At 41.5% G+C, this 25,821-nt stretch overlaps 1 protein-coding gene across 1 annotated transcript in view; it reads right to left on the reverse strand.

Annotated features, from left to right (window-relative positions):
* The window catches only part of LOC139388140 (rho guanine nucleotide exchange factor 28-like), a 79,379-nt gene that overhangs the window by 43,672 nt on the left and 9,886 nt on the right, over positions 1–25,821 (reverse strand). Inside the window, exons 7-13 of the mRNA XM_071134723.1 lie at positions 22,354–22,537; positions 21,968–22,142; positions 17,913–17,997; positions 15,496–15,542; positions 12,160–12,223; positions 2,085–2,194; positions 1,534–1,796 (exon numbers count right to left, since the gene is read on the reverse strand). Coding sequence (XP_070990824.1) covers positions 1,534–1,796; positions 2,085–2,194; positions 12,160–12,223; positions 15,496–15,542; positions 17,913–17,997; positions 21,968–22,142; positions 22,354–22,537 — 928 coding nt within the window. The remainder of the gene's footprint in view (positions 1–1,533; positions 1,797–2,084; positions 2,195–12,159; positions 12,224–15,495; positions 15,543–17,912; positions 17,998–21,967; positions 22,143–22,353; positions 22,538–25,821) is intronic.

Below are 25,821 nucleotides of genomic sequence, written 5' to 3' on the forward strand. Positions count from 1 at the left end.
TTTCTGTAATGACCTTAGTGATCACTGTTTGTAATGGCTGCTCAGTGAAACGACCGATCCTGATTTGTCATAGACGCTTGCAAAATATGTTTTAATGAGCAAGCCTTTCTTCATGACCTGGCCTCTGTAAATTGGTATAGAATCAGCTCGATGAAGATGCTTGGACCTTATTTTTTTATATTTTCAGTGGTATTGTTAACAAACACGCCCCCATAAAGAAAATTATAATTAAAAACAGGTTCAGTCCTTGGTATGACCGTGATCTGGCAAATTTACTCCACCTCAAGAATTCCATTTGGCGAAAGGCTCGGCATACGCATACTCAAGCTGACGGGCTCTCGTTCAGACAAATTAGAAATAAGTGCACTCAGGCTATCCGGAAGGCCAAAGTTAGTTACTTTAAGGAGCAGTAGTCTCTCTGTGGGTCAACCCCAAGAAGTTCTGGAAAACGGTTAAAGACCTGGGCCCAGATTCACAAATCCTTCTTAAGAATGCATTTCGTAACTGCCATTTTTTCTTTAACTGTCGACTTAAGAAGAAAGTTAAGCAAAGTTGCTATTCCTCAAAAAGTTGTTGGAAATTTTCTTGTTGTATTTCTTATGTTTTTCCTTAAGCAAAAAGTTAAGAAGAAATTAGATTATTGAAAATAAAGTTATTGGAAATGTTCTTAATTCCAAGATAGCTAAACTCGTGTCTTAAACTCAGGGCAGTGAGAGAAAAAGCTCATGAAAGCACTCAAACTTCATCTGAAAGTTTCAGTTTTGATTATTTTAAACCCAAGAACATGTTTTAGAACAGTAATCGAAGTACCAAATATAATAACATGATGCCATTGCTAGCTAGATAGCTAACTAAATTGGTTGCAAAACAACAAACATGTTGAAGAGTTCATAAGAAAAGCATTCAATCGTAAGATATTGTTGAGGAATTGCACTTACGAACTCTTAAGAAGCTTCTTAAGAAGCTTCTTAAATGTTTGTTTAAGAAGTGTTTTGTGAATCCTGCCCCTGGAGAATAAACCCTCCTCCTCACAGCTGCCCATGTCCCTTAATGTTGATGATGTGGTTGTTACTGACAAGGAGCACATGGCTGAGCCCTTTAATCACCACTTCATCAGGATTCCTATTTGACTCAGCCATGCCTCCTTGCCCAGCCAAAATGTCCTCATCTCCTACCCCTTCTAATGCGACGAGTCCCGATGCTCCTCCCTCTTTTTCCCCTGCCCCGCTACAAAGTTTCTCCCTGCAGGTGGTCACTGAGTCTGAAGTGCTAAAGGAGTTCCTTAAACTTGACTCAAAAAATACATCTGGGTCAGATAGTTTAGACCCTTTCCTCTTTAAGGTCATAGTTTTGGGGCCTATGAGGGTTTATATGTTGACACTACCTGGCTTCGGAGAGCATGTTTGGAATACGGGAGTTGGCCATATCCCACATGTGAGATATCGAAACAATTAATTGAAAGAGAACTTCTCTTGATCTAAAAAGAAACCCAATGGCTTGAGTAACAGGGGGTTGCATGAATGAGCTTGATACCTGAGGTTAGGTGACTCCAGAGGTGGGCTCCCTCTCTGATTGGTTAGGTATGAGTGGGAAAGGCTGTTCAGTCGGGCGAGGGCTCGGTCAGCAGGGGAGGACAAGGGAGAAGAAGAGACGAAGGGGGACTGTTGCTCCTCTAGTCCGTAGGGAGGAGGGGTGACGGTGGCCTGTTGGAGGAGGACCTCTGAGTCCACTGTGTCCCACACCCTGCTGTCAGTCACAGAGCTGTCCCTCATTACCCCGGCAACACTAACCTTGGTCTTGAGGTCATCCACCAGAGAGAGAGAGAGAGAGAGAGAGAGAGAGAGAGAGAGAGAGAGAGAGCGAGAGAGAGCGAGAGAGAGCGAGAGAGAGCGAGAGAGAGCGAGAGAGAGCGAGAGAGAGAGAGAGAGAGAGAGAGAGAGAGAGAGAGAGAGAGAGAGAGAGAGAGAGAGAGAGAGAGAGAGAGAGAGAGAGAGAGAGAGAAAAAACACCAGATAAAAAGATCAATAAAGTATTTGCTCAAATACCATATCATCAATCGTGTGAGTTATGGTAAAGTGGTGTACCTCTGTGGAGAGCTGACTCCTGCCATTGATGATGGAGGCTGATTTGTCTGCCACAGCAGAGTGGGAGAACTGTCTCTGGGTTCGTCTGGGGTGGGCCGTCTGGGACTTCACTGGAGAAAACAACACAACAAGGAGAATGAATGATAATGATAAATGTTGCTAAATTACGTATTGACTGCTGCTGCTTTCTTGGCCAGGTCTCCCTTGCAAAAGAGACTCTGTGTCTCAATGGGCTTTTCCTGGTTAAACAAAGTTGAATAAAAAGAAAGAAAAGAAAAATGAGACTAACTACAGCCAAGAGTGTGGGGTGAGAGCCATCAGTCAATCAGAGGGCTAAGACCACCACAAAATAATGAGTGCTATGTAAGAACACAGCATAATGTTAAAATATACTAATAGATGTTTATCAAAACACAAACAGACCAACAGGCTGATGATGGCTTAGCAAAGATTAATGTATGTTCCAATCACTCACAATCATCAAAACAACATTCCATTAGCCAATACCAGTTGAGAGAAGAATAACATAATTGGGCCTTTATGGCAATGGAATGCTAAAAAACATCAATTTCTGTTGACTTTGTAGTTCTAGAATACATGATGGAAAAGATTCCTTCCTATTCCCCATATATCAGCTGCTTGGTTGCTCTTACAGAAAAAACACGTGATCTTGTGTGATCACATGTGTTTTAATGTTAAGTTAGTGTGATAACATGTGACATCATGTGAAGCTACATGCAATAAATTAAAATTACACGTGATAATATGTAAGCACGTTGAGTGCATGATCTCATGAAATTCATGTTAAAAAAAATGACAACATGGGGATTTAACATGAAACTACACATGACAACATGTGAGCAAATGAAAACACGATCTCATGTTAAATATTTATTTGTATTTGTACAGCTAAATTCAGGTGTTAAAGGACAGTATGCTGCTGTAAGCTGATTCAGCCTCACAACCTCTTGGTTGCTAGCTACTTGAAGTTCCTGCTGCACCACCAGGTCTGTGGACATAATGGAAACTGGCAAGAATACATTTCTGTACTTTGCCTAAAGTTGCAGTAAAAATAAAGTAAATATAACAACTTGTTATGTGTTATTTCCATTAAATGACAGTATGCTGCTGAATTCGAATTTGAATTAGTGTAAGGAATCTTGTATAATTTCATACTGTGACCACACTCAGCCTTAAACAGGACTCAGCCTTAAACAAGATTTTAACTAACAATCTAATAATCTCTAGCAACCTGAAATGTCCTGCGAGGGTGCAATGACACCACCAGATCTGCGAGCGGGAAAGAGATATGGCCATAGACTTATTGGCAAGAATAGATTTCTGCACTTTGCTAAAAGCTGCCCAGAATAAAGTAAATAATTGTCAAATAATCACAACCAACATAACATCAATGTAAAACTAGCAGTGCCCAAGGACACTTGACGTAGAGTTCATTCTTTGAGGATTTGAACTTGCAAACTCTTGGTTACTTATTAATTTTATATATATAAAAAAAAACAATGATTGGGGTACCACGTTGTTACCTGGGGTACAAAATGGTTAGGGTACCACGTTGTTACCTGGGGTACAAAAAGGTCAACGGTACACTGCCTTCCGAAATAATTCATACCCCTTGACTTATTCGACAGCTGTGAGTCTTTCTGGGTAAGTCTGTAAGAACTTTGCCAACCTGGATTATACAAAATTTGCAATTTATTCTTTTAAAAAAAATTCTTCAAGCTCTTTCAAATTGGTTTCAATCAGATTTAAGGCAAAACTGTAACTAGACCACTCAGGAACATTCAATGTCATCTTGTCCTGCTGAAAGGTGAATTTGTCTCCCAGTGTAAGTTGGAAGCCTAAACAAACTCTCTAGTCTTTGCCGATGACAAGCATACCCATAACATGATCCAGCCCCCACCATGCTTTAAAATGGTTGCGTTGGATTTGTAGCAAACATAACACTTTGTATCCAGGACATAAAGTTAATTTCTTTGCTATATTTTCTGCAGTTTTACTTTAGTGCCTAGTTGCAAACAGGATACATGTTTTAATTCTGTATATACTTCCTTCTTTTTACACTGTCATTTAGATTAGTATTGTGGAGTAACTACAATGTTGTTGATACATCCTTCATTTTCTCCTATCACAGCCATTAAACTGTAACTGTTTTAAAAAGTCACCATTGGCTTCATGGTGAAATCCTTGAGCGGTTTCCTTCCTCTCCGGCAACTGAGTTAGGAAGAACACCTGTATCTTTGTAGTGACTGGGTGTATTGACACATCATCCAAAGTGCAATTAATAACTTCACCATGCTCAAAGGGATATTCAAAATGTGGAAAAAGTCAATGGGTGTGAATACCTTCTGAAGGCACTGTACACTTCACTGGTACACATATGAAATCAAATGGTACAGTTCAGTACCTTGTAGGTATAATGAGACATTTTTCTACCCAATATTTTTTATATAAGGTGTGATCATCACTGCACTTGTACTGGTGGACCTCATTAGCATATTTGGTGGCATGATGAAATAATAGTATTTATGCCAAACGTCAGTGGAACTGTTTGATGGTTATGCCGATGCAAGTATAGCACCTCCTTTGACACTGTCTGTTCGGCAAACTCGGTAAGAGAATGTGTCAGTAATGAGCTTCACTGTGAAGAGGTTATTGTGCATTTCCCAGTAAATTAATGGCAACTTGTTCCCAAAAGTTGCTGTGAATTTGTAATTTCTTTAACTGGAAACTAAAAGTCACAAAACTTACTGGAATAATGTTGCCAGTAACCTACAGGACAAGTGCTGCCACTAGCAACCTTGCCAATAACTTGGCAAGCGTGGCTTCACTGACTCTTCTGTTGACAACATACACATCACTTGCTGAAAGGCAGAATACTATAACAGTGTCAGCCTATCAGCAGATTGCAGGCATGGCATATTCTAGGCATGGCTTTCAGCTAGCTCTTTTTGGTGTCCCAGAAGAGTGAATGTCATCCCAGTTAATGTGCTATGTATTCACACCCTTTCCCTTTTTCCACATTTTGTTATACATTTCAGCCTTATTCTAAAATGTATTAAATTATCCTTTTTTTTCAATAATTAGGACATTGTGAAAATTGTTTAGACATGTTTGCAAATGTATATAAAATATAAAACAGAAATACGTTATTTACATACAAACCCTTTGCTATGAGACGCAAAATTGAGCTCAGGTGCATCGTGTTTCCATTGATCATCCTTGATGTTTCTGCAACTTGATTGGAGTCCACCTGTTCAGTTGATTGGACATAATTTGGAAAGGCACACACCTGTCAATATAAAAGGTCCCACAGTTGACAGTGCATGTCAGATCAAAAACTAAGACATGACGTTGAAGGTAATGTCCGTAGAGCTCCGAGACAGGATTGTGTAAAGGCAAAGATCTGGGGAAGGGTACCGAAACATTTCTCCAGCACTGAAGGTCCCCAAGAACACAGTGGCCTTCATCATTCTTAAATGGAACAAGTTTGGAACCACCAATACCCTCCCTAGAGATGGTCGCCCGGCCAAACTGAGAAATCGGGGGACAGGGGCCTTGCTCAGGGAGGTGTTCCTCTGTGGAGATCAGAGAACCTTCCAGAAGAACAATCGTCTCTGCAGCACTCCACCAATCAGGTCTTTATGGTAGAGTCGTCCAACGGAAGCCACTACTCAGAAAAAGGCACGTGACAGCCCGTTTGGAGTTTGCCCAAAGGCACATAAAAGACTCTCAGAACATGAGAAACAAGATTCTCTGGTCTGATGAAACCAAGATTGAACTCTTTGGCCTGAATGCCAAGCGTCACATCAGGACGAGACCTGGCACCATCCCTTACGGTGAAGCATGGTGGTGGCAGCATCATGCTGTGGCGAAGTTTGTCAGTGGCAAGGACTGGGAGACTAGTCCAGATCGAGAGAAAGATGAAAGGAGTAAAGTACAGAGAGATCCTTGATGAAAACCTGCTCCAGAGCACTCAGTACCTCAGGTTGGGGCGAAGTTTCACCTTCCAGGAGGTCAACGACCCTAAGCACAAAGCCAAGACAACGAGGAGTGGCTTCGGGACAAATCTCTGAATGTCCTTGAGGGGCTCAGCCAGAGCCCGGACTTGAACATCTCTGGAGAGACCTGAAAATAGCTGTTTAGCGACGCTCCCCATCCATCCTGACAGAGATTGAGAGTATCTGCAGAGAAGAATGGGAGGAACTTCCCAAATACAGGTGTGCCAAGCATGTAGCATCATACCTAAGAAGACTGGAGGCTGTAATTGCTGCCAAAGGTGATTCAACAAAGTTCAACAATTTGACAGCTCTAACGCAGTTACACCTGCGACTCTGCCAAAACACCAGCTATGCAGGTATCGGCTATCACGTGTTTAGGCTTGATCTGATTGAATCTTGTCCTTAATGTCAAGTGTCCCTGAGCAATGCTACTTTTTAGTTGGAGTTGTCAAATGTTTGCACAATTATTGACATGATTCCAGGCAACGTTTAGCAAAGTGCATAAATGTATTCTTGTCAATAAATATGTGGCCGATTTCTGTCATGGCCACAGACCTGGTGGCGAAGCAGGAAATTGAGGTTATTGTCACCTAAGAGGTGATGAGTTCAATTCCCAGGTGTAGTAGCATCCCAAGTGTGCTAATCAATGTTGAGTTCAATTCCATTTAAGTTAAAGTCAATTCAGAAAGTAAACCCAATTCCTAAATGTCCAGGAATGGAAAAAAAAATATTGGAATTTCTGTGTACTTCCTGAATATATAAAGTTATTTCCACAGTAGCAGGTAACTTACTACAAAAATGGAAGGATTTTTTTTTAACAGTTTGTGCCATAAGCGCATCTAAAGTATCCTATTACTTTAAATGCAATTGCAAGTGAGGCATGCCAGGTTGAGTTGCAGAATGGGCCAAAAAGTACCCAAGTGCATTGTGATTGATAGTAAATAGATAGCAAAACACTAATACAAATCAAATGTATTTATATAGCCCTTCGTACATCAGCTGATATCTCAAAGTGCTGTACAGAAACCCAGCCTAAAACCGCAAACAGCAAGCAATGCAGGTGTTGAAGCACGTTGGCTAGGAAAAACTCCCTGAAAGGCCAAAACCTAGCATGAAACCTAGAGAGGAACCAGGCTATGAGGGGTGTTCAGTCCTCTTCTGGCTGTGCCGGGTGGAGATTATAACAGAACATGGCCAAGATGTTAAAATGTTCATAAATGACCAGCATGTTCAAATAAAATGTCTGGGACAGGTAGCACGTTCGGTGAACAGGTCAGGATTTCATAGCCGCAGAACAGTTGAAACTGGAGTACAGTATCCTATTAGCACAGACTGGAATATGTTATGGGATTCATCCAATGGCACTGAGGAGTATGCCACCTCAGTCATTGGCTTCATCAATAAGTGCATCAACGACGACATCCCCACAGTGACCGTTTCCCAACCAAAAGCCATGGATTACAGGCAACATCCGCTCCGAGCTAAAGGACGCTTATAAGAAATCCCGCTATGGTGGTAAGGGTAGGAAACAACACGTATGCCACGCTGATCCTTAACACTGGGGCCCCTCAGGGGAGCGTGCTCAGTCCCCTCCTGTACACCCACGACTGCGTTGCCAAGCACAACTCCAACACCATCATTAAGTTTGCTGATGACAGTGGTAGGCTTGATCACTGACAACGATGAGACATCCTATTGGGAGGAGATCAGAGACCTGGCAGTGTGGTGCCAGGACAACAACCTCTCCCTCAATGTGAGCAAGACAAAGGAGCTGATCATAGACTATAGGAAAAGGAGGGCCGAACAGGCCCCCATTAACATCGACAGGGCTGAAGTGGAGCGGTTCGAGAGTTTCAAGTTCCTTGGTGTCCACATCACCAACAAACTATCATGGTCCAAACACACCAAGACAGTCTTGAAGAGGGCACAACAACACCTTTTTCCACTCAAGTTTTGGCATGGGTCTTCAGATCTTCAAAAAGTTCTACAGCTGTGGCAAATGCTAAACTGTACCCCCGCACATTGACTCGGTACCGGTACACCCTGTATATTGTAATGTAAATATTTTTGTTTTACTTTAGTTTATTTAGTAAATATTTTCTTAACAAACAATGCAGTTCAAGAAATAGAGTTAAGGTATTGTAAGTAAGCATATCACCTTTTGTATTCGGCACATTTAACAAATAAAATGTGATTTATTACTGTAGAAATGTACCGTAAATGACAAAATTAACAGCAATGGCTAACAGTGTAGTTTCATGTTATCACATTTTGAACCACATGATTTCAAACTTCACATATGAAATGATGTGAAAACATGCAGCTTTGGGACACTACACATGATGATGTCACATGTGAAAACATTTGTTTTTAGAACACTTTACATGTGACATTTCACATGTGCAATTCCAAAAAGTGCAATTCCACATGTTATCCCTGTTCAGCTAAAATATGAGCCCACCTGGGATTTGAACTCACATCCTCTGGATTTGAGGTACACTGATCTTTCTGTTGTGCCACAAAGTCAAAGTCTGTAGTGTTCCCCTAAACATTCATCACCTATAATACATCTCTACATTGCTATTTTAGTCATTAGTTATTATGATTATTCTCTCATCATTTAATTAATTCATTTCATTTGACTCATTTCAGCAATTTGAGGGTTTTCTGTAAGGTTGTGTAATGTTGGTGGGGTATAATATTCTGTTTTATGTTACTCCTGAAATTACATAATCAATTTTCTTGATTTTATTTTTTAACAAAGCTGAGATTTACCTTGGTCCATAGTGTAGGAATTAGGGCTGAACCAATTTAGTCGACTGGTCGGTCAAAAACAATATAATTTTATAACAAATTAGCTTTCTCCCTCGTTGGATAGCGGTCGCTGTCCGCTGTTCTGAAACATCAGTGCACTGTTGAGTTGGTGCCCTTTCCGAGCGGTTAGAGCGTTGGGCCAGTAACCGAAAGGTTGCTGGATTAAATCCCCGAGCTGACAATGTAAAACTATGTTGTTCTGCCCCTGAACAAGGCAGTTAACCCACTGTTCCCAGGTAGGCCGTCATTGTAAATAAGAATTTGTTCTTAACTGACTTGCCTAGTAAAATAAAGGTTAAATAAATTGTAATTCTTTTTAAACCATGTTGCTATAGGTATAATAGCAATGTTAACCAGCATATTGGTGTTGAAAACAATGTGAAGGAGCCAGCAGCAGAGTGAGGAGATGAGCCCTTGCATTAATTGTCTAAAAAAGTGATCTCATACAACAATGTGTACTACTACTCCCTTCACAGAACAGCGTAAACTGGCCCTAACCAGAATGGAAAGAGGAGTGGGAGGCCCCGGTGCACAACTGAGCAAGAGGTCAAGTACAATAGAGTATCTAGTTTGAGAAACAGACACTTCACAAGTCCTCAACTGGCAGCTTCATTAAATAGTACCCGCACAACACCAGTCTCAACGTCAACAGTGAAGAAGCGACTCCGGGATGCTTGCCTTCTAGGCAGAGTTGCAAAGAAAAAGACATATCTCAGATATGGCCAATAAAAAATAAAAGATTAAGATGGGCAAAAGAACACAGAAACTGGACAGAGGAACTCTGCCTAGAAGGCCAGCATCCCGGAGTAACACATCGGTTGCTTTTACTTGCATTGCATTCCTTACTCACAACAGAGAACTCCTGAGAGCATCAAAATCTGCTCTCTCACCTTCTCACTTACACACTAACCGTCTTTACTTCGAGAGAGAGAGAGAGAGAGAGAGGATAAATCACTTCTCCAATCTTTTTGGCCCTATAACAAAGAACAAACAGCAAAAACATATACATGATCAAATTAAAATCTTAGAATCAACTGTTGAAGACTACCAGAAGCCATTGGATTCTCCAATTACATTGAATGAACTACAGGACAAAATACAAACCCCTCCAACCCAAAAAGTCCTGTTGATGGTATCCTAAATTAAATAATAAAATATACAGACCACAAATTCCAATTCGCTATACTTTAACATCATCCTCCGCTCTGGCATCTTCTCCAATATTTGGAACCAAAGACTGATCACCCCAATCCACAAAAGTGGAGACAAATTTGACCCCAATAACTACCATGGGATATGCATCAACAGCATGCTTGGGAAAATCCTCTGCATTATCATTAACAGCAGACTCGTACATTTCCTCAGTGAAAACAATGTAATGAGAAAATGTCAAATTGGCTTTTTACCAAATTACTGTATGACAAACAAACAATACACAGGCAAAGTATTCTCATGCTTGGTTGATTTTGACTCAATTTGGCATGAGGGTCTGCTATACAAATTGACGGAAAGCGGTGTTGCATGGGAAAATGCATACAACAACAAGTGTGCGGTTAAAATTGGCAAAAAACGCATTTCTTTCCACGGGGCCGTGGGGTGAGACAGGGATGCAGCTTAAGCTCCACCGTCAACATATATATCAACGAATTGGTGAGGGCACTAGAACAGTCTGCAGTACCCGGCCTCACCCTACTAGAATCTGAAGTCAAATGTCTACTGATGATCTGGTGCTTCTGCCCCCAACCAAGGAGGGCCTACAGTAGCACCTAGATTCTGTCCGACCTGGGCCTTGACAGTAAACCTGAGTAAAACAAAAATAATGGTGTTCCAAAAAAGGTCCAGTTGCCAGGACCACAAATACAAAATGACATCTACACACAAAAAAACTAAACGGCCTAAACATCAGCGCCACAGATAACTTCCACAAAGCTGTGAAGGACCTGAGAGACAAGGCAAGAAGGCCTTCAATGCCATCAAAGGGAACATAAAATGTGATATGCTAATTAGGATCTGGCTAAAAATACTTGAATCAGTTATAGAACCCATTGCCCTTTATGGTTGAGAGGTCTGGGGTCCGCTCACCAACCAATAAATCACAAAATGGGAGAAACAACGAACTGAGACTCAGTGTCCAATATCCTCAGTGTCCAACATAAAACACCAAATAATGCATGCAGAGCAGAATTAAGCCAATACCCACTAATTATCAAGATCCGGAAAAGAGCCATTACATTCTACAACCACCTAAAAGGAAGCGAGTCCCAAACTTTCATAACAAGTTTGGTCCCTTAAGCAAGCTGGTCCTCTGTTCACAAACACACCCCACAGAGCCCTAAGACAACAACACAATTAGACCCAACCAAATCAGGAGAAAAAAAGATAATTACTTGACACATTGGAAATAATTTACAAAAAAACAGTGCAAACTAGAATACTATTTGGCCCTAAACAGAGAGTACACAGTGGCAGAATACCTGACCACTGTGACTGACCAAAAATGAAGGAAAGCTTAGACTATGTACAGACTCAGTGAGCATAGCTTCGCTATTGAGAAAGGCTGCTGTAGGCAGACCTGGCTCTCAAGAGAAGACAGGGTTCCCGAGTGGCGCAGCAGTCTAAGGCACTGCATCTAAGTGCTAGAGGCGTCACAACAGACACACTGGTTCGAATCCAGGCTGTATCACAACCGGCTGTGATTGGGAGTCTCATAGGGCAATGTTGTCTTGGTCTGGCAGGTATAGGCCGTCATTGTAAATAAGAATTTGTTCTTAACTGACTTGCCAAGTAAAATAAAGGTTCAATAATATAAAATAAACACAAAAATGTGCACACTACCCAGAAAATGAGGTGGAAACAGAGTTGCACTTCCTAACCTCCTTCCAAATGTATGACCATATTAGAGACACATATTTCTCTCAGATTACACAGACCCACAAAGAATTCAAAAACAAATCAAAATTGATAAACTATCTGTTGGGTGAAATACCACAGCAGCAAGATGTGACCTGTCGCCACAGGAAAAGGCCAACCAGTGAAGAACAAACACAATTGTAAATACAACCCGTTTATTTATTTTCCATTTTGTACTTTAACTTTATTCTTTTGGAACTTATGTGAGTGTAACATTTACTGTTTATTTCGCTTGCTTGGGCAACGTAAACATATGTTTCCCAAGCCAATAAAGCCCTTTAAATTGAAATTAAATTGAGATAGAGAGAGATAAACAGATAAATATATCTTACCTGTTTGTAATGTTGGAAGTTCCTCATCATCATCCAGAGAGAGAACAAGCTGCTCTTCAAGAACCTATTCGGATTTGAAATTATACAATATCAATGAGGTTCATTTGAGGGTACATATCAGGTGAACCGTTAAGACATTATAGCATCTTTTGTACATTGTCCCTCCATTTTAGGGGACCAAAGGTATTGGCAAACTCACTTACATGTGTATTAAAAAAGTCAAAAGTTTAGTATTTGGTCCCATATTCCTAGCACACAATGACTACGTTAAGCTTGTGACATTTGCTGCTTGTTTTGGTTGTGTTTCAGATTATTTTGTGCCCAATAGAAATGAATGGTAAATTGTGTAGAGTGTCATTTTGGAGTCACATTTATTGTAAATAAGACACTTCGACATTATTGTGAATGCTACCATGATTACGGATAGTCCTGAATGAATCGTGAATAATGATTCTAATGTTCCAGTGAGGCACAGTGTTCATTGACCTTGTCAGGCGTGATTCTAATGAGTGAGGAAGTTAGATGCACAAATATCATACCCCCCCCCAAAAAAATACTAACCCCCCCGTTATTGTAATTGTGAGAGGTTAGCATGTCTTGGAGGTATGATTTGTGCATCTGTAACTTTCTCAGTCATTACAATCAGTAATTCCTGCCTTATGCCAGAGCAATAGCCTCCACAATCCAGTGGGAGAGACACTGCTTAGAAAGCACTCTACCACAAGCAGGATTAGCAAAACAGACAAAAAGTTGGTCACACAAATGGACACCCCTGGACCGCTCAATGTACATGCGTAACGCTCGTACTGGACATGGCATGTAACCTCCACTGCTCCTCAGAAGCAAACGAAGGAGGTGAAAAGGGGGAAAAGCTAAAGAGCTAGAGACCTGTAGGACATAGTCATGACCTTGCGGGCAAATGTTGCATTAGGATGAAACGTCCCCTTCGCCAAAGGCGAACTTCGTATAGGACGGGTTGAACGGAAAACACGTGGATCTCTAACGCCTTTAGCCAAGGCCAAAGCCACGAGTAGGGCATTCTTATATGAGAGGATCTTCAGATCCCCAGACATTATCAGTTCAAAGGGGGCCTCACACGGCACATCCAAATCCCAAGTGGGCGCAATAGAAAACCGGCCTGAGACGGTGCACACCTGTTAAAACTGCACCGCGAGGAGAAGAGCCCCTGGAATCGCACCATCAATTTCCACATAACACGCTGAAGTAGCGGCCATATACACTGCATTCGGAAAGTATTCCCCTTTCCCACATTTTATTACTTTACAGCCTTATTCTAAAATGGATTAAATATTTTTTTCCCCTCATTAATCTACACACAATACCCTTTAATGACAAAGCGAAAACAGGTTTTTAGAAATGTCTCCTAGAGCTGGCCGCCCGGCCAAACTGAGCAATCAGGGGAGAAGGGCCTTGGTCAGGGGGGTGACCAAGAACCTGACGGAAGCCACTCCTCAGTAAAAGGCACGACAGCCTACATGGTGTTTGTCAAAAGGCATCTAAAGAAATCTCAGACCAAGAGAAACAAGATTCTCTGGTCTGATGAAACCAAGATTGAACTCTTTGGCCTGATGCCAAGTGTCATGTCTGGAAGAATCCTGGCACCATCCCTACGGTGAAGCATGGTGGTGGCAGCTTCATTCTGGGGGGATGTTTTTCGGTGGTAGGGACTGGTAGACTAATCAGATTCGAGGGAAAGATGAATGGAGCAAAGTACAGAGACACTGTTCCTAGGCCGTCATTAAAAATAAGAATTTGTTCTTAACTGACTTGCCTAGTCAAAAATAAATAAATGCATTAAAAAAAATGTTTTTATAAAAAATGGAATCTAATTTCCAGGAACAAAATACGTTTAGCAGGAGACCAACTTCTTGGAGTTCATATGAACCACAGAGACTGTGTGTGGGATAATAGCATGATTGCCAATCGCATACCGAGTCCATAACCTGTATCAGTAAGCACCTCATAGGGACCAGTGAGCTACAGGGAGGAATCAGCAATGAATACCAGTAACATACAACCAATGAGGGAGGTAAACCACGTGATGCATTCCTAGAGAACCTCTCTGACCACAGCATTTAGAATAACCAAGCAACTGAGCGTGACGTATGCGTTCCACAAGGGCACATCAACAGATTTTCCACTTAGTCAGCTCAGGGATTAGAACCAGCAACCTTTTGGTAACTGGCCCAACGCTCTTAACCGTTAAGATACCTGCCTTAACGAGTCAACTTAACGAGTCAGGCTATACAGCGCTGTTACACTAGTATGATCCCGTCCACATAAGACCGGATCATCGAGTCTGGGAAGAGAGGTAAACGGTGCTTGACTGAGGCAGGCCAAGGCGGCAGGGAGTGCTCACTGAACGGGCCGCCCTCTCCCTTCAAGTTGCCTCCCTTAGTCAGTGACAGAGCGCACAGCAACATGGTTGAGCAACGGCATGCCTCAGCCTAGGCAGCCCCCAATTCACCCCTGGGTTCCATAACTCAGACCCAACCAAGGTATGGGCACCCGTGAGGGGAAGCCATAAGAAACAGCATTTGTAGGGAAGAACAGACAAGCAGCAGGTGCTTCTAATCAGGGTTGCCACTCATCTGTCAACCAGGGATGTGGCTTTTCTGGTAAGCTATCTGGTAAGCTAATGTGTCCAAGTGAGCAGACACGTAAGTCAATTGATTCATGAATTGCCCTTCGTGGCCGCTCGCATACCATTTTAATTATGTATTTGTTTGTGACTAACTTGTATACAGGTAGACCAGAAAAAGCCACATCCCTGATTGGCAGATGAATGGCAACCGTGATTAGAAGCACCTGCTGGTTTTTATATTAAATTGCACCTACACACTGAAGAAGGCTGCAGCGCCAAAACGTCTCCTATTCCTAACGTCTGCTATCCCTGATGCAGTGAAAAGAATACCAAAAAAAATACAAAATTAAGTAAGCTTTATTTGACATCTTTTAGAGTGCGGACCCATTACACCTTATGTTGTTCTGAATTTGCGGGTGTTGCGCACCAGCCCAGCTTCTTGGAGAGCACGATGGTCCCCTTTTTGATTAAAATGAATCAGATAGCCATGCACGCACGCACACACCTATGAGCAGAGGATGAGGTGAATACATGTGGGCAGTCCATTAGCGAAGCACTGCTCAGAATGGTCTTAACGAAACACACACAATAAGGCAAAAAGCTCTCTCACCAGCCTCACAAAAGCACACACGCACACACACACACACAAAAACAGATCCACACATGCACACCAAACTCATTGATGTACCAGGTAATTTAATTTGAAAAGAAAAGCAGAAAAATATACTTACTCTAACCACCAGTGTAAGGTCTTCTACTGGCAGCCCCCTGCCTAGACCTGCAGAAGAGGAGAAAGACACTTAACGACACCCATTAACACCCTAAGCAGTGATTGGTCACAAGAAGAGACAGGTGACCTCTCCACTAAATATGCTGGAATCACTGCTTGACTTCTAGAACCAATGTTCTGCAGGAACTAAGAAGTCTAGAGCAGCGGAGCTAAAGCAACAGGGGGAAAAAATGGTAGAGAGTGGTTGTTATGTACAGGTCTATAGATCTATAGTGCTTCCTTCCAGTCTGGCTGGGGCTGCTGAGGGGTGAGGTCGATACTGAGATAAGACTTCCTGTCCTGTCTCTCTAAGTATGCATCGATATCAAGCCTGCCGTCACTACGGTTACCAGAAACAAGAGAGAGAGAGAGAGGCAGCGTGTGTCTGAGGCGATGTGTGTGTGTGTGTGTGTGTGTGGCTGCACCACCGCAGCCCACCCAGAAGAGAGAGGGAATGAGTTCCAACCTAACCTCTCACCTACACCCCTGATGTTTTCACAAAGGGCTTTCTGTGTGTGTGTGTGTGTGTGTGTGTGTGTGTGTGTGTGTGTGTGTGTGTGTGTGTGTGTGTGTGCGTCCCAAAAAGACTTGGTAAATTAAACTAATTACAGGAAGAGAGAGAAACAGTTGGAATTTAAATCAGGATGTTGAAGTAAAAGAAACGCTGCTTTATCCAAGCAGCTGTGTAGCTTTACTTACAGTCTTTCACAGAGTCACTGTGACATACAGAATGAGAGACAGTAAATATGGACAGCTTCTAGACGGAGAGGCCACCAAAGCTCTGACACACACTCGCACCATGTCCAACACCTCATCTGTCTAGTGTGTGTGTGTGTGTGTGTATGGCAATTATTTTATGCCAAGTCATATTAGGTCATCCAAAACCTGCTCCATGAAGCTGTATTTACTGAAGGAGGCATCTAGACACACACCAGACAGGACCTTTTCCCCCAGAAGCACACACGCAAACCCCAGACACACACATTCCACACACTTAGCATCGTAAGACAGTGTCTTCATCTTTTTCATCATCTCGAATGGTTCTTAGAAGGGGTCTCAGGCCAACTGAATGTGAGGCCAACCACTGCTCTCTCTCTCTCCCTTCCTCTCTCTCTCCCTTCCTCCTCCCTCTGCCTTATTAATCTCTCTCATACAGACCATGGTTAGAAATTAACCCACGCCAAATGCGGGTAGATTTTGTCATTGGCGGGTAAGAATGTATATTTCACCAGACACGTTGGCGGAGCATTTGGAAAAAGTATTTTTTTATCCAAAGCCCAGATGTAGAAGTTGGTCGAATAGACAAAGAAAGACTCATAAAGTGTGACTTTGTCCTCGTGTTTCTTGGCCAGTTACATCGTTTTGTTCACAAGCTAAGTTGTTTTTCAATGTTAGTTTGAGTTTGCTGCAACTGTCTGCTGCGAAGACGACATTACAGTGTGAGATTTTTTTTTCATCACAGATAAGCAAGTGCCCAAGTTAACACTGTAACAGCCCGTCCCTTAAAGGGCCGGCTGCAAATGTTTGTCTCACCTAATGACTGCGCTTGATTGAGCATGGACTTTTATTCATTCACTTTCAGTCATTGTTCAGCTAGATTTATTTGTGTGCTTCTACATTTCTACTTAGGAGCACATCATGTACTCCTTGTAAAAAAAATGTCAGCGTAGAGCCCTGAACTATAATAATAAATAAACCACATTACTCTGCATTTTTTGGCAAAGCAGGCACTTTGTTGATTATTGATGTTCTGCTGTAGAACCTTATCTGTTTTTAGGATCTAAAAACTGTACATTGGTTAAAAGACGCAGGTCACAAAAATGAAATTAGGCAAGTGATATACTATATTACTAGTAATATATTTATAGTTTTTTTTATATTATATCTGTTTTTTGTGCAATTATGGATAAACAAAATATTTTGGCTGGTATTTTTTTTTTACATTTCCCACCCTGATACAGACTCCCTCTCCTTATCCCTGTGCAGTGTGTATCCTGTATAGCATGCGACTTGCTGACATCTGTGTAGTGAGTGTGTATCGTCTGTTTAGTTCATTTAAACACGCTCATGTACATGCCACGTGTGTGCTGGCTGGGTGGTGTGTGTGGCATCATGGAGGCACATACACACAGGTCAGCGTGGTGTATGTGTGCGCGTGCGTGCGGACTGGGCTGTGCCCTTCTCTCTGTGTGTCTCATGTGCAAACACTGTTCATGGCCTGGTCTTCCTGTTCTATTTGTGGTAACTAAGACTGTCCACTGGTAAATAGTGCTGTTTGGGGACCCGAGGAATGCACCATGACTCTCTGAACAGAGTTTGATTTGAAAGACTCATCACTAAGTTAAAGCTACAATCCTGAGTTTGGTGTTTCACCCTCACCTCCGTCACTGGTATCACTTGCATGGACATCCACTCTGCCACTGTCCTCCATCTGAACATCAACATCACCTCTCAGTGCTGAGATCTGTGCCAAAAACAGGAGTTCTGTGACAACATGCTCTTAAAAATAATAATTATAATATATACTGTAGGTAAACTGTACTATACACCGCCTATGAATTCCAATGTAAATGCATTCATTATATTATAAAGGTTTTATTACAGTAAAATAGTCACTTAATTACATTTTCACTTAAATATGTTTTGAAGTAGCAGCTATATACACTGATTAGCCAGTTTATTAGGTACACCAATCTAGTAATGGGTCAGACCCTCCTTTGCCTACAGAACAGCCTGAATTGTTTGGGTAGTGGAAACATTGCTCAATTGGTAACAATGGACCTAATGTGTGTCAGGAAAACATTCCCCAAACAAATAAACCACCGTCACCAGCCTGTACCGTTAACACCAGACAGGATTGGGCCGTGGAGCGCATATGCCAAATCCTGACCCCACTGTTGGTTGAATGCGTGTCTACTGGAGCCGCTTCTTGTTTTTAGCTGATAAGAATAGAACCTGGTGTGGTCAACTGCTGCAATAGCCCATCCATCACAAGGACCGATGAGTTGTGCGTTCCAAGATGCCGTTCTGCACACCACGGTTGTACTGCGTCATTATTTGCCTGTTTGTGGCCCGCCTGTTGGCTTACACGATTCTTGCCATTATCCTTCAACCTCTCATCAATTAGCTGTTTTGGCCCACAGGACTGCCACTGACTTGATTTTTTTGTTTGTTGCACCATTCTCGGTAAACCCTAGATTCTGTCGTGCGTGGAATGCCCAGGAAACTGGCAGTTTCTGAGATACTGAAACCGGAGCGCCTGGCACCAATAATCATACCACGCTCAAAGTCGCTTTGGTCACTCGTTTTTCCCATTCTGATGTTCAATCGAACAGTAAGTGAATACCTCGGTGCCTGTCTGCCTACTTAATATAGCAAGCCACTGTATGTGACTAGAGCTGTGGCGGTCATGAAATTTTGTCAGCCGGTGATTGTCAAGCAAATAACTGCCGGTCTCAAGGTAATTGACTGTTAATTAACATACACATTTAGCATCTCCTGTATAGCCTACAAACCACTGGTGCAGACCTTTGGAAAATCTAGATTTTAATAAATCCATGTAATTTAGCCTACAGCATCACAATAAATCCAAAATTCACTTTTTAACTGGTCTAAAGAAACATGATATGAAGAAAATATAGTACATTTCAGAAGAACATAATAGCATACTCTACATTGTCCTTATATAAGGCCCAGATCTGGCTATGCAATATGGCTGTGGGCTACACTAGTTCATTTAGCAGACAATATTAGCTTAGAATTCAGTGCCATTATTTTTATATTATTTTATAGTATGAAGAATGTGGGGTTTTTTTATATAATTTTTTTACCCCGTTTTCTCCCCAATTTTGTGGTATCAAATTTATTTTTAGTAGCTACTATCTTGTCTCATCGCTACAACTCCCGTACGGGCTCGGGAGAGACGAAGGTTGAACGTTTTCTACAAATTATTTGAAGGAGTGTGCACATGCGGCTATTCTGTGTTGAGCAGTTAACAAAGAAACAGGTACTCTTAAATGCTTAATTTAGAGTTATTAATGTAACTTTAGTTGTGATACAAATGTTGGGAAATGTGTTTTGATTTGTAATACATTCTAAGGCTGCATGATGCGACTAATGATGATTTGAAAAAAGTCGCACGAAAGGCATGAGCTCTGCTTTGTTTCTTGCACAGGCTGTACACACTTCATCAGTCTCTCATTCACAATTCAACAAGCTCTTGACAATGCCTTGAATTTCTCGGCTGCATCCCCTTTGTGTGGCCATGATGCCCCCTAAATAAAATCCATGCCTTTTGCGGCAGGTGGCCATTGAGCCCTTGGGCTGAATATAATAATTATAATTCCTTTCTCCCTGCTGCGTGCCGAAGGACCTCTCACTCACATGACTCTCCATCACGTGATCGGGTCTTTCTCACAGGCTACAAGTGAAGACAGACACATTGGGTACACAACTGCGCACGTCCTTATCCAATTCCAAGGGGCATATTGCAGATATGGGAAGAACTGTCCACATTTACTTTTCGTCAGCCAACCAGATGAGTAGGCCTAACGAACAGCAAAAGCATTAGCCTATGTCAATCTACTATCTACCATAGTACCAAAGTTGACCTATTCCATTTTGTATGATAAATAAATATTACAAACATGGTCCGGGACAGTTGTGAGATGCGATCGATCACAAATTAATACAACCACTAGCATAAAAAAACTGTTTTAAGCAATGAGCCTGACGCAACAGATGAGAAAGTTTAGCTTGTTGATAAATGTTGATAAACTGTTGAGTTATTTCTTCCCATTATAAGTGCAGCAATGCGCACACGTCAGTAGGTTATAAGCGGGAATGTTACATTAGCAGGAAAACACTATTCTCAAAAGTGACCACAAATGTGTTTATGCACGTAATTATTTTATTATAAAAGGTGAACATTTATGGTGAAAATGATCTTCCTCAAACTCACGTGCTGTACATGTATGCCAAGTTAGGCTCTAAACCCATTGTAAAGCAGATTAATGCGCTTCATTTTAAGAAGTTATTTGGCCACGTTAGCTGTAATACAAACCTTATCAAAACATATAGGCCTATGTGCTAGGCTACATGAGATGTGCGACTATGATTTGAAAAGTCGCAAAAAAAAGCATGCGCTGTTTGCCTTAAGCTGGGCATCATTCACAAGCAATAGGCTAATATTGTCACCACTATTCTTGATTTAATCTTCGTCTTTACATATACTAAATAATATATGTGTGAAATTTGCTTTGATTTAGAATGGACCATTAATCATGCACCTGTATCAAAACAGGGGCAGTGGAAAAATAATACATGTAATCTATGCACTTAAATAGCGAATGGAGGACGCTTTTGTCGTGGTTAATTTTCATGCCAGCCAGGTAGGCTATACTCCTGTTGTAAAGAAAAGCAATGTGCTTAATATTCTGAAAGTTGAGAAATAAATATAGCAGGCCTAGCCTATAGAAAGCTGATGGGATTCCCCACTTTTTAATAGAGGCCATCACTCTGTTTTCTCGCACAATTGCATAGCCTATAGAAATGTTGCGCAACATGAGCTCATGGGCTCTCATAAAGTGTTTGATTAGATTTTCAATTACATTTGCATTGATGTCAGAGTGATTAGAGGGACAATAGAGTGCAGAGGACCAGGCAGTTAGCAAGTTTGGTAGGCTACTAATAACCATAAGCAGCATTAGAGCTGGAAACCTAATTACCGTAACTAAACAGTCACATGGAATCTGACTGCCATCATGACTCGTAACCGCCGGTGTGGCGGTAGTACGGTCACCATAATAGCCATAATACCATGTGACTCACTGTGGTGTACCTAATAAATTGTTACAGTTACAATTTGCCTATGAATGTTCCCAGTTATTTTATAATCTAGCAGCAGCAATTGGTGGCTACAACAACATTATGTAACTTAATATTTTAATAGATGTATTAATGTCACTATGTGGTATCTATGTCATTCAACAATTAAATGATCACATTTCCTGTGATCATGTTTACGACTCAGTGTGTGTAACATCCACATTACAAACTGTAATTATAGCCATTTTACTGCCTAAGTAAGATCCACTGGTATGCACAAGTCCAAAAACTAGACAAATCATGTGTGGATTAGTTATAACATGTATTAGACAGATCAAACACCAATAGTTTGTTTTGGAGTTTGTTTAAGTCAGCTTTAGTTTTTCCTTCAATTCTTCACGATGTTTTCCTCTCTAATCCACTGGACTCACCTGAAGGGAAAAACACATTGAGCTAAACTGAACAATTCTGGGCCCGTATCCACAAAGCATTCTAGCAGAGCTAGGATCTGTCCATATAAACATATTCATTATGATCCAAAAGGCAAAAGTATCCTAGATCAGCACTCCTACTCTGAGACGCTTTGTGGATACGAGCCCTGATCTCACCTGTCTGAGGATATTGTGGTCCGTCAGTTTCTCTCTGAGAACCAGGATGTTGTCCATAACACTGCTCTCAGGGCCCCCCAGGAAGGTAAGGTTAAGGGTGCCAGACCCAGGACATACCCTTAGAACACAAGTCCTATCTGCCCACACAGTGCACACCCCGACAGGGGCAGGGGGGCTGTATGGAAGTGAAGTAGGAAGGTATGTGTTAGTTATCTGATTGAGTTGGCCATTTTTTTATGACAATCATCACTCACACAAATCATTGCTCTTGGGTCATTATGGTAAGAGAGACCGTGTCCTCAATTACTTACCTGGTAAAATAAAGGCAATAAATGAACAAACATGATGATGGTATAATCTTTTGTGATGCAGAGGCGGAGACTCACGTGGTAAGCGCCATAAAGAGGGTGTGGTCTCCTCCGTTCTGAGCCAGCTGGAGGGGTGTGGCCCCTTCCTCATTTGGCAGGGTCAGTGCCCTCTGACCCCTGGGCTGGCCAATCAGGAAGCGGGAGAGCCTGAGCAAACCCAGGCGCACGGAGAGGTGGAGGAGAGTGTCCCTGGACTGGTGCTCTGCAGAGAGAGAGGGAGAGACAGAGAGTGACAGAGTTTATTTATTTCTTTTCCCCTGATATTCATACTTCAACTATGTGCACATTGTTCAAAAACTGTACATAGCTAAAAAATATAACATTTGAAATGCCTTTATACCTTTGAAACTTTTGTGAGTGTAATGTTTACTGATTATTTTCACGTTTATTGTTTTAATATTAGTTTTGGCAATGTAAACATGTTTTCCATGCCAATAAAGCCCCTTTCACTTGAATTGAGAAGGTAATAGGGGGTAAAATAACATGGTAGCCAATGTTAATAACATTGCAGACACAGACAACACTGTGTTCCATAAAATAGATGAATACAGACAGTATTTAGGCCAGAGGTGACCAGCCCTCTGTATAAGAACATTGTGAACTCTTACATCTCCACTATAGATCACTCAACCTGTTATCCTTCACACGATACCTTCACCGTCCACACTATTGTATATACTCCACTCTCTAGACCTAAACACACATATCCTGGCTCCAGGTCAGGTGTGAATGCCGAAATACACTCGGTGACTGCGCACACACACAGTAATACATGGTATGCACATAGATGGTATGCACTGTAGCTAGAACACATACATTTGTGTCCACACGAAACATGAAACATGACACAATACAGAACATTAATAGACAAGAGCAGAACTACATGTAGGCCTACTGTAGCTAACACACAATCCAGATGGGTGTCATGCTGTGTGAAGTCTATCTAGACTATAAAACTGTATGGAGAATGCATACCAACAAAGCAGGTCAGGTATGTTACACTGGTGTTAGTTATTATACTGGCTTGTATTTTAAGGCTGTGGTATTGAGAGAAAAAATTAAGTACCACGTTAGCTACAAGTCCTTGGGAAAATTCACCCGTTTGATTCAGGCAGCATATCAAATGGCACCCTGTTCCCTATCTAGTGCACTACTAATGACCAGAAATCGGGTGACATTTTGAGAGGCAACTTCAGTAACTCTTCCTCGTAATGAAGAGATGAGACATTGAGAGTGACAGGGATTCCCACGCTGAAAATGACATTGACATGAAAATGACACAGAAGCCAGCAAGAGAGCATCAGAAGAGCCCAGACACACACACAAATATGGTAACTCTCTAAACCTGCTTAGCATGTGTTAATGAAGCCAGTGTGTTGGAGGGTCCAGGTGGCTGCGGCCCAGAGCAGGGCACACACACATTCTTGTTGTGTTTGATTACACACACTGAATGACATTTTTTAGGGGGGGAATAGGTCAGTCAATGGTCATTGAACCTCTATTCTTTCCAGCAAGACTAAGAAAGAAAGCTATAGTTGCTATGGAGATATCTCTTCATTCTGAATCGCTGTCCTAAACTTGAACTTTCTCCCCATATTATTCTCACACTGTGTTCGTTCCCACAGTTACCCATACTGTACCACAAATGCTTAACAATGTACCATGTAACCATGACCCAATTACTTGACCAAGAACTGTAAATGAGGGAAAAATACTGTACCTTCCACGTCAAAGTTCAGTCAACTAAGAAAATGTATTGACAAATGTCCTTAGAGACATTATTGTAACAAACCTAATGCAATGGTAAATCTTAGCACTAGCGCTATAGGTTCGGGGGTGTGCCAGAAATATTTGAGCTATTTTCACAACCGGAATTATGGCCGCAGTAGCTGGCGGTGGTGCGAAAAGGCTGGGTTTTAATGAATAAACAAGTTGTAGATGTGTCAAGACTTGACCCCTCACTGGCCAATCAGAGCATGCTCCATGGCTAAACATGTGGTTGCTTAAAATTGTATATTTACGGTCTTTTATGTATTGCGTTGTCATCAACTCCAGTTTGAATGTTAATCCGTTATAGGCTAGTTTGTTAAATAGCCTACAGAAACAAAATAACAAAATGTATGTAGGCCTTGAAGTCCAAATTGCAGTCCTAATTGCATGGCTTTCAATATGGAAATGTATTGTTAAAATTAACATTCGCACTGATATAAGGGCGAGGCCTACTGTACATTCCATTATGTCTGCCATGTCAGAGGCATGGACTATCAGAACATTGTCAATAAGCAAGATTAAATTCACAATTCATAAGGCTTAAAAAAAAAAGAGTGAATAATTCTAATCAAAACAACTTGTTTTAAATAGCCTACAGTATGTCTAAAGACAGGTACCATAACTGCTCCCCATGGGCATATAATATTAAGGTCGACTTGAGGCTTTTACGCACATCCAAAATTAGAACGGGAGCTAGCTAAAATAATGATTAAAAAATCATGTCAGCTCACTGTTTTCATGCTCCCAAACTTGATCTTTGAATAAAGATTTGGTGGTTAATATTTGACTTTCAAAGAAGTCAAATGAGCCAAACTTTTTATTGATGGGCTGCTATTTGGCGAATGCATTGGACAGGACAAAAGAAAACAGCCTTCATTGAGGGGAGGGGAGGCTATGCTTGTTTTGTTGTCAAATGAAATGGAAAAACAAGCAATCTGTTTATTAAAATAACAGCAACATTTCTAAATAGGACGGGGTCGGAAACATGATATCATAAATCACATCTTTGTCGCACTGCGTGCACACGCAGGCCTACATGTCTTTACGCATAATATTTGCACGTCTACACAAAATACTAGACTCCTGTCAATTCTATCGTCAATTGTACCGTTGAGGCACATTCAAAAAACAATCTGCCGTTGATATGGCATTACAGGAGGACTGAATAGTTTGGAAGAACGTGTCTTTGGTAATCGGACCAGAGGCGCTCTTCGAAAATGGGGACGAACAGCTTAAGTGGAATGAAGTACGCAAGTATGTGAATTGTGAATCATTAAAAAGCATGAGGGCAAAAACCTCTCAGTAGACCATTTTAAACCACTTTATTTATAGGCTGCTTGGCTAATGCATTGCCAGAATAAAATAAAAAAAGCACTTATGTGAAGCTACTAAGCCAGCCTTGATTAAGGCTATGGTTGTTTTTAATCTAATTAAACGAAATGGGGGGGAAACCTATCATTTTTTATGTTTATAAATACGAGATTCACCGGCACAAAAGGCACATCTCTCATTCCATGGGCATTGTGTGTCATGGCAGGATAGGCTGCAACATTATCAACTGCGGGAACATTAAAACCTGCTAAAACTTCCCATTAGCGCTGCATGAAAGTGTCACTTTTGCGCTTGTTTTTAAGGACACCTCAAATATTCCCAACCCTCCTACCTCAGCGCCAGCGAGTTGATGCTAGTCAGGTAAAGTGCCCAACCTGGCGTAAA

This window comes from Oncorhynchus clarkii, chromosome 29 (assembly GCF_045791955.1).
Source record: "Oncorhynchus clarkii lewisi isolate Uvic-CL-2024 chromosome 29, UVic_Ocla_1.0, whole genome shotgun sequence".
NCBI classification, from domain to species: Eukaryota; Metazoa; Chordata; class Actinopteri; order Salmoniformes; family Salmonidae; genus Oncorhynchus; species Oncorhynchus clarkii.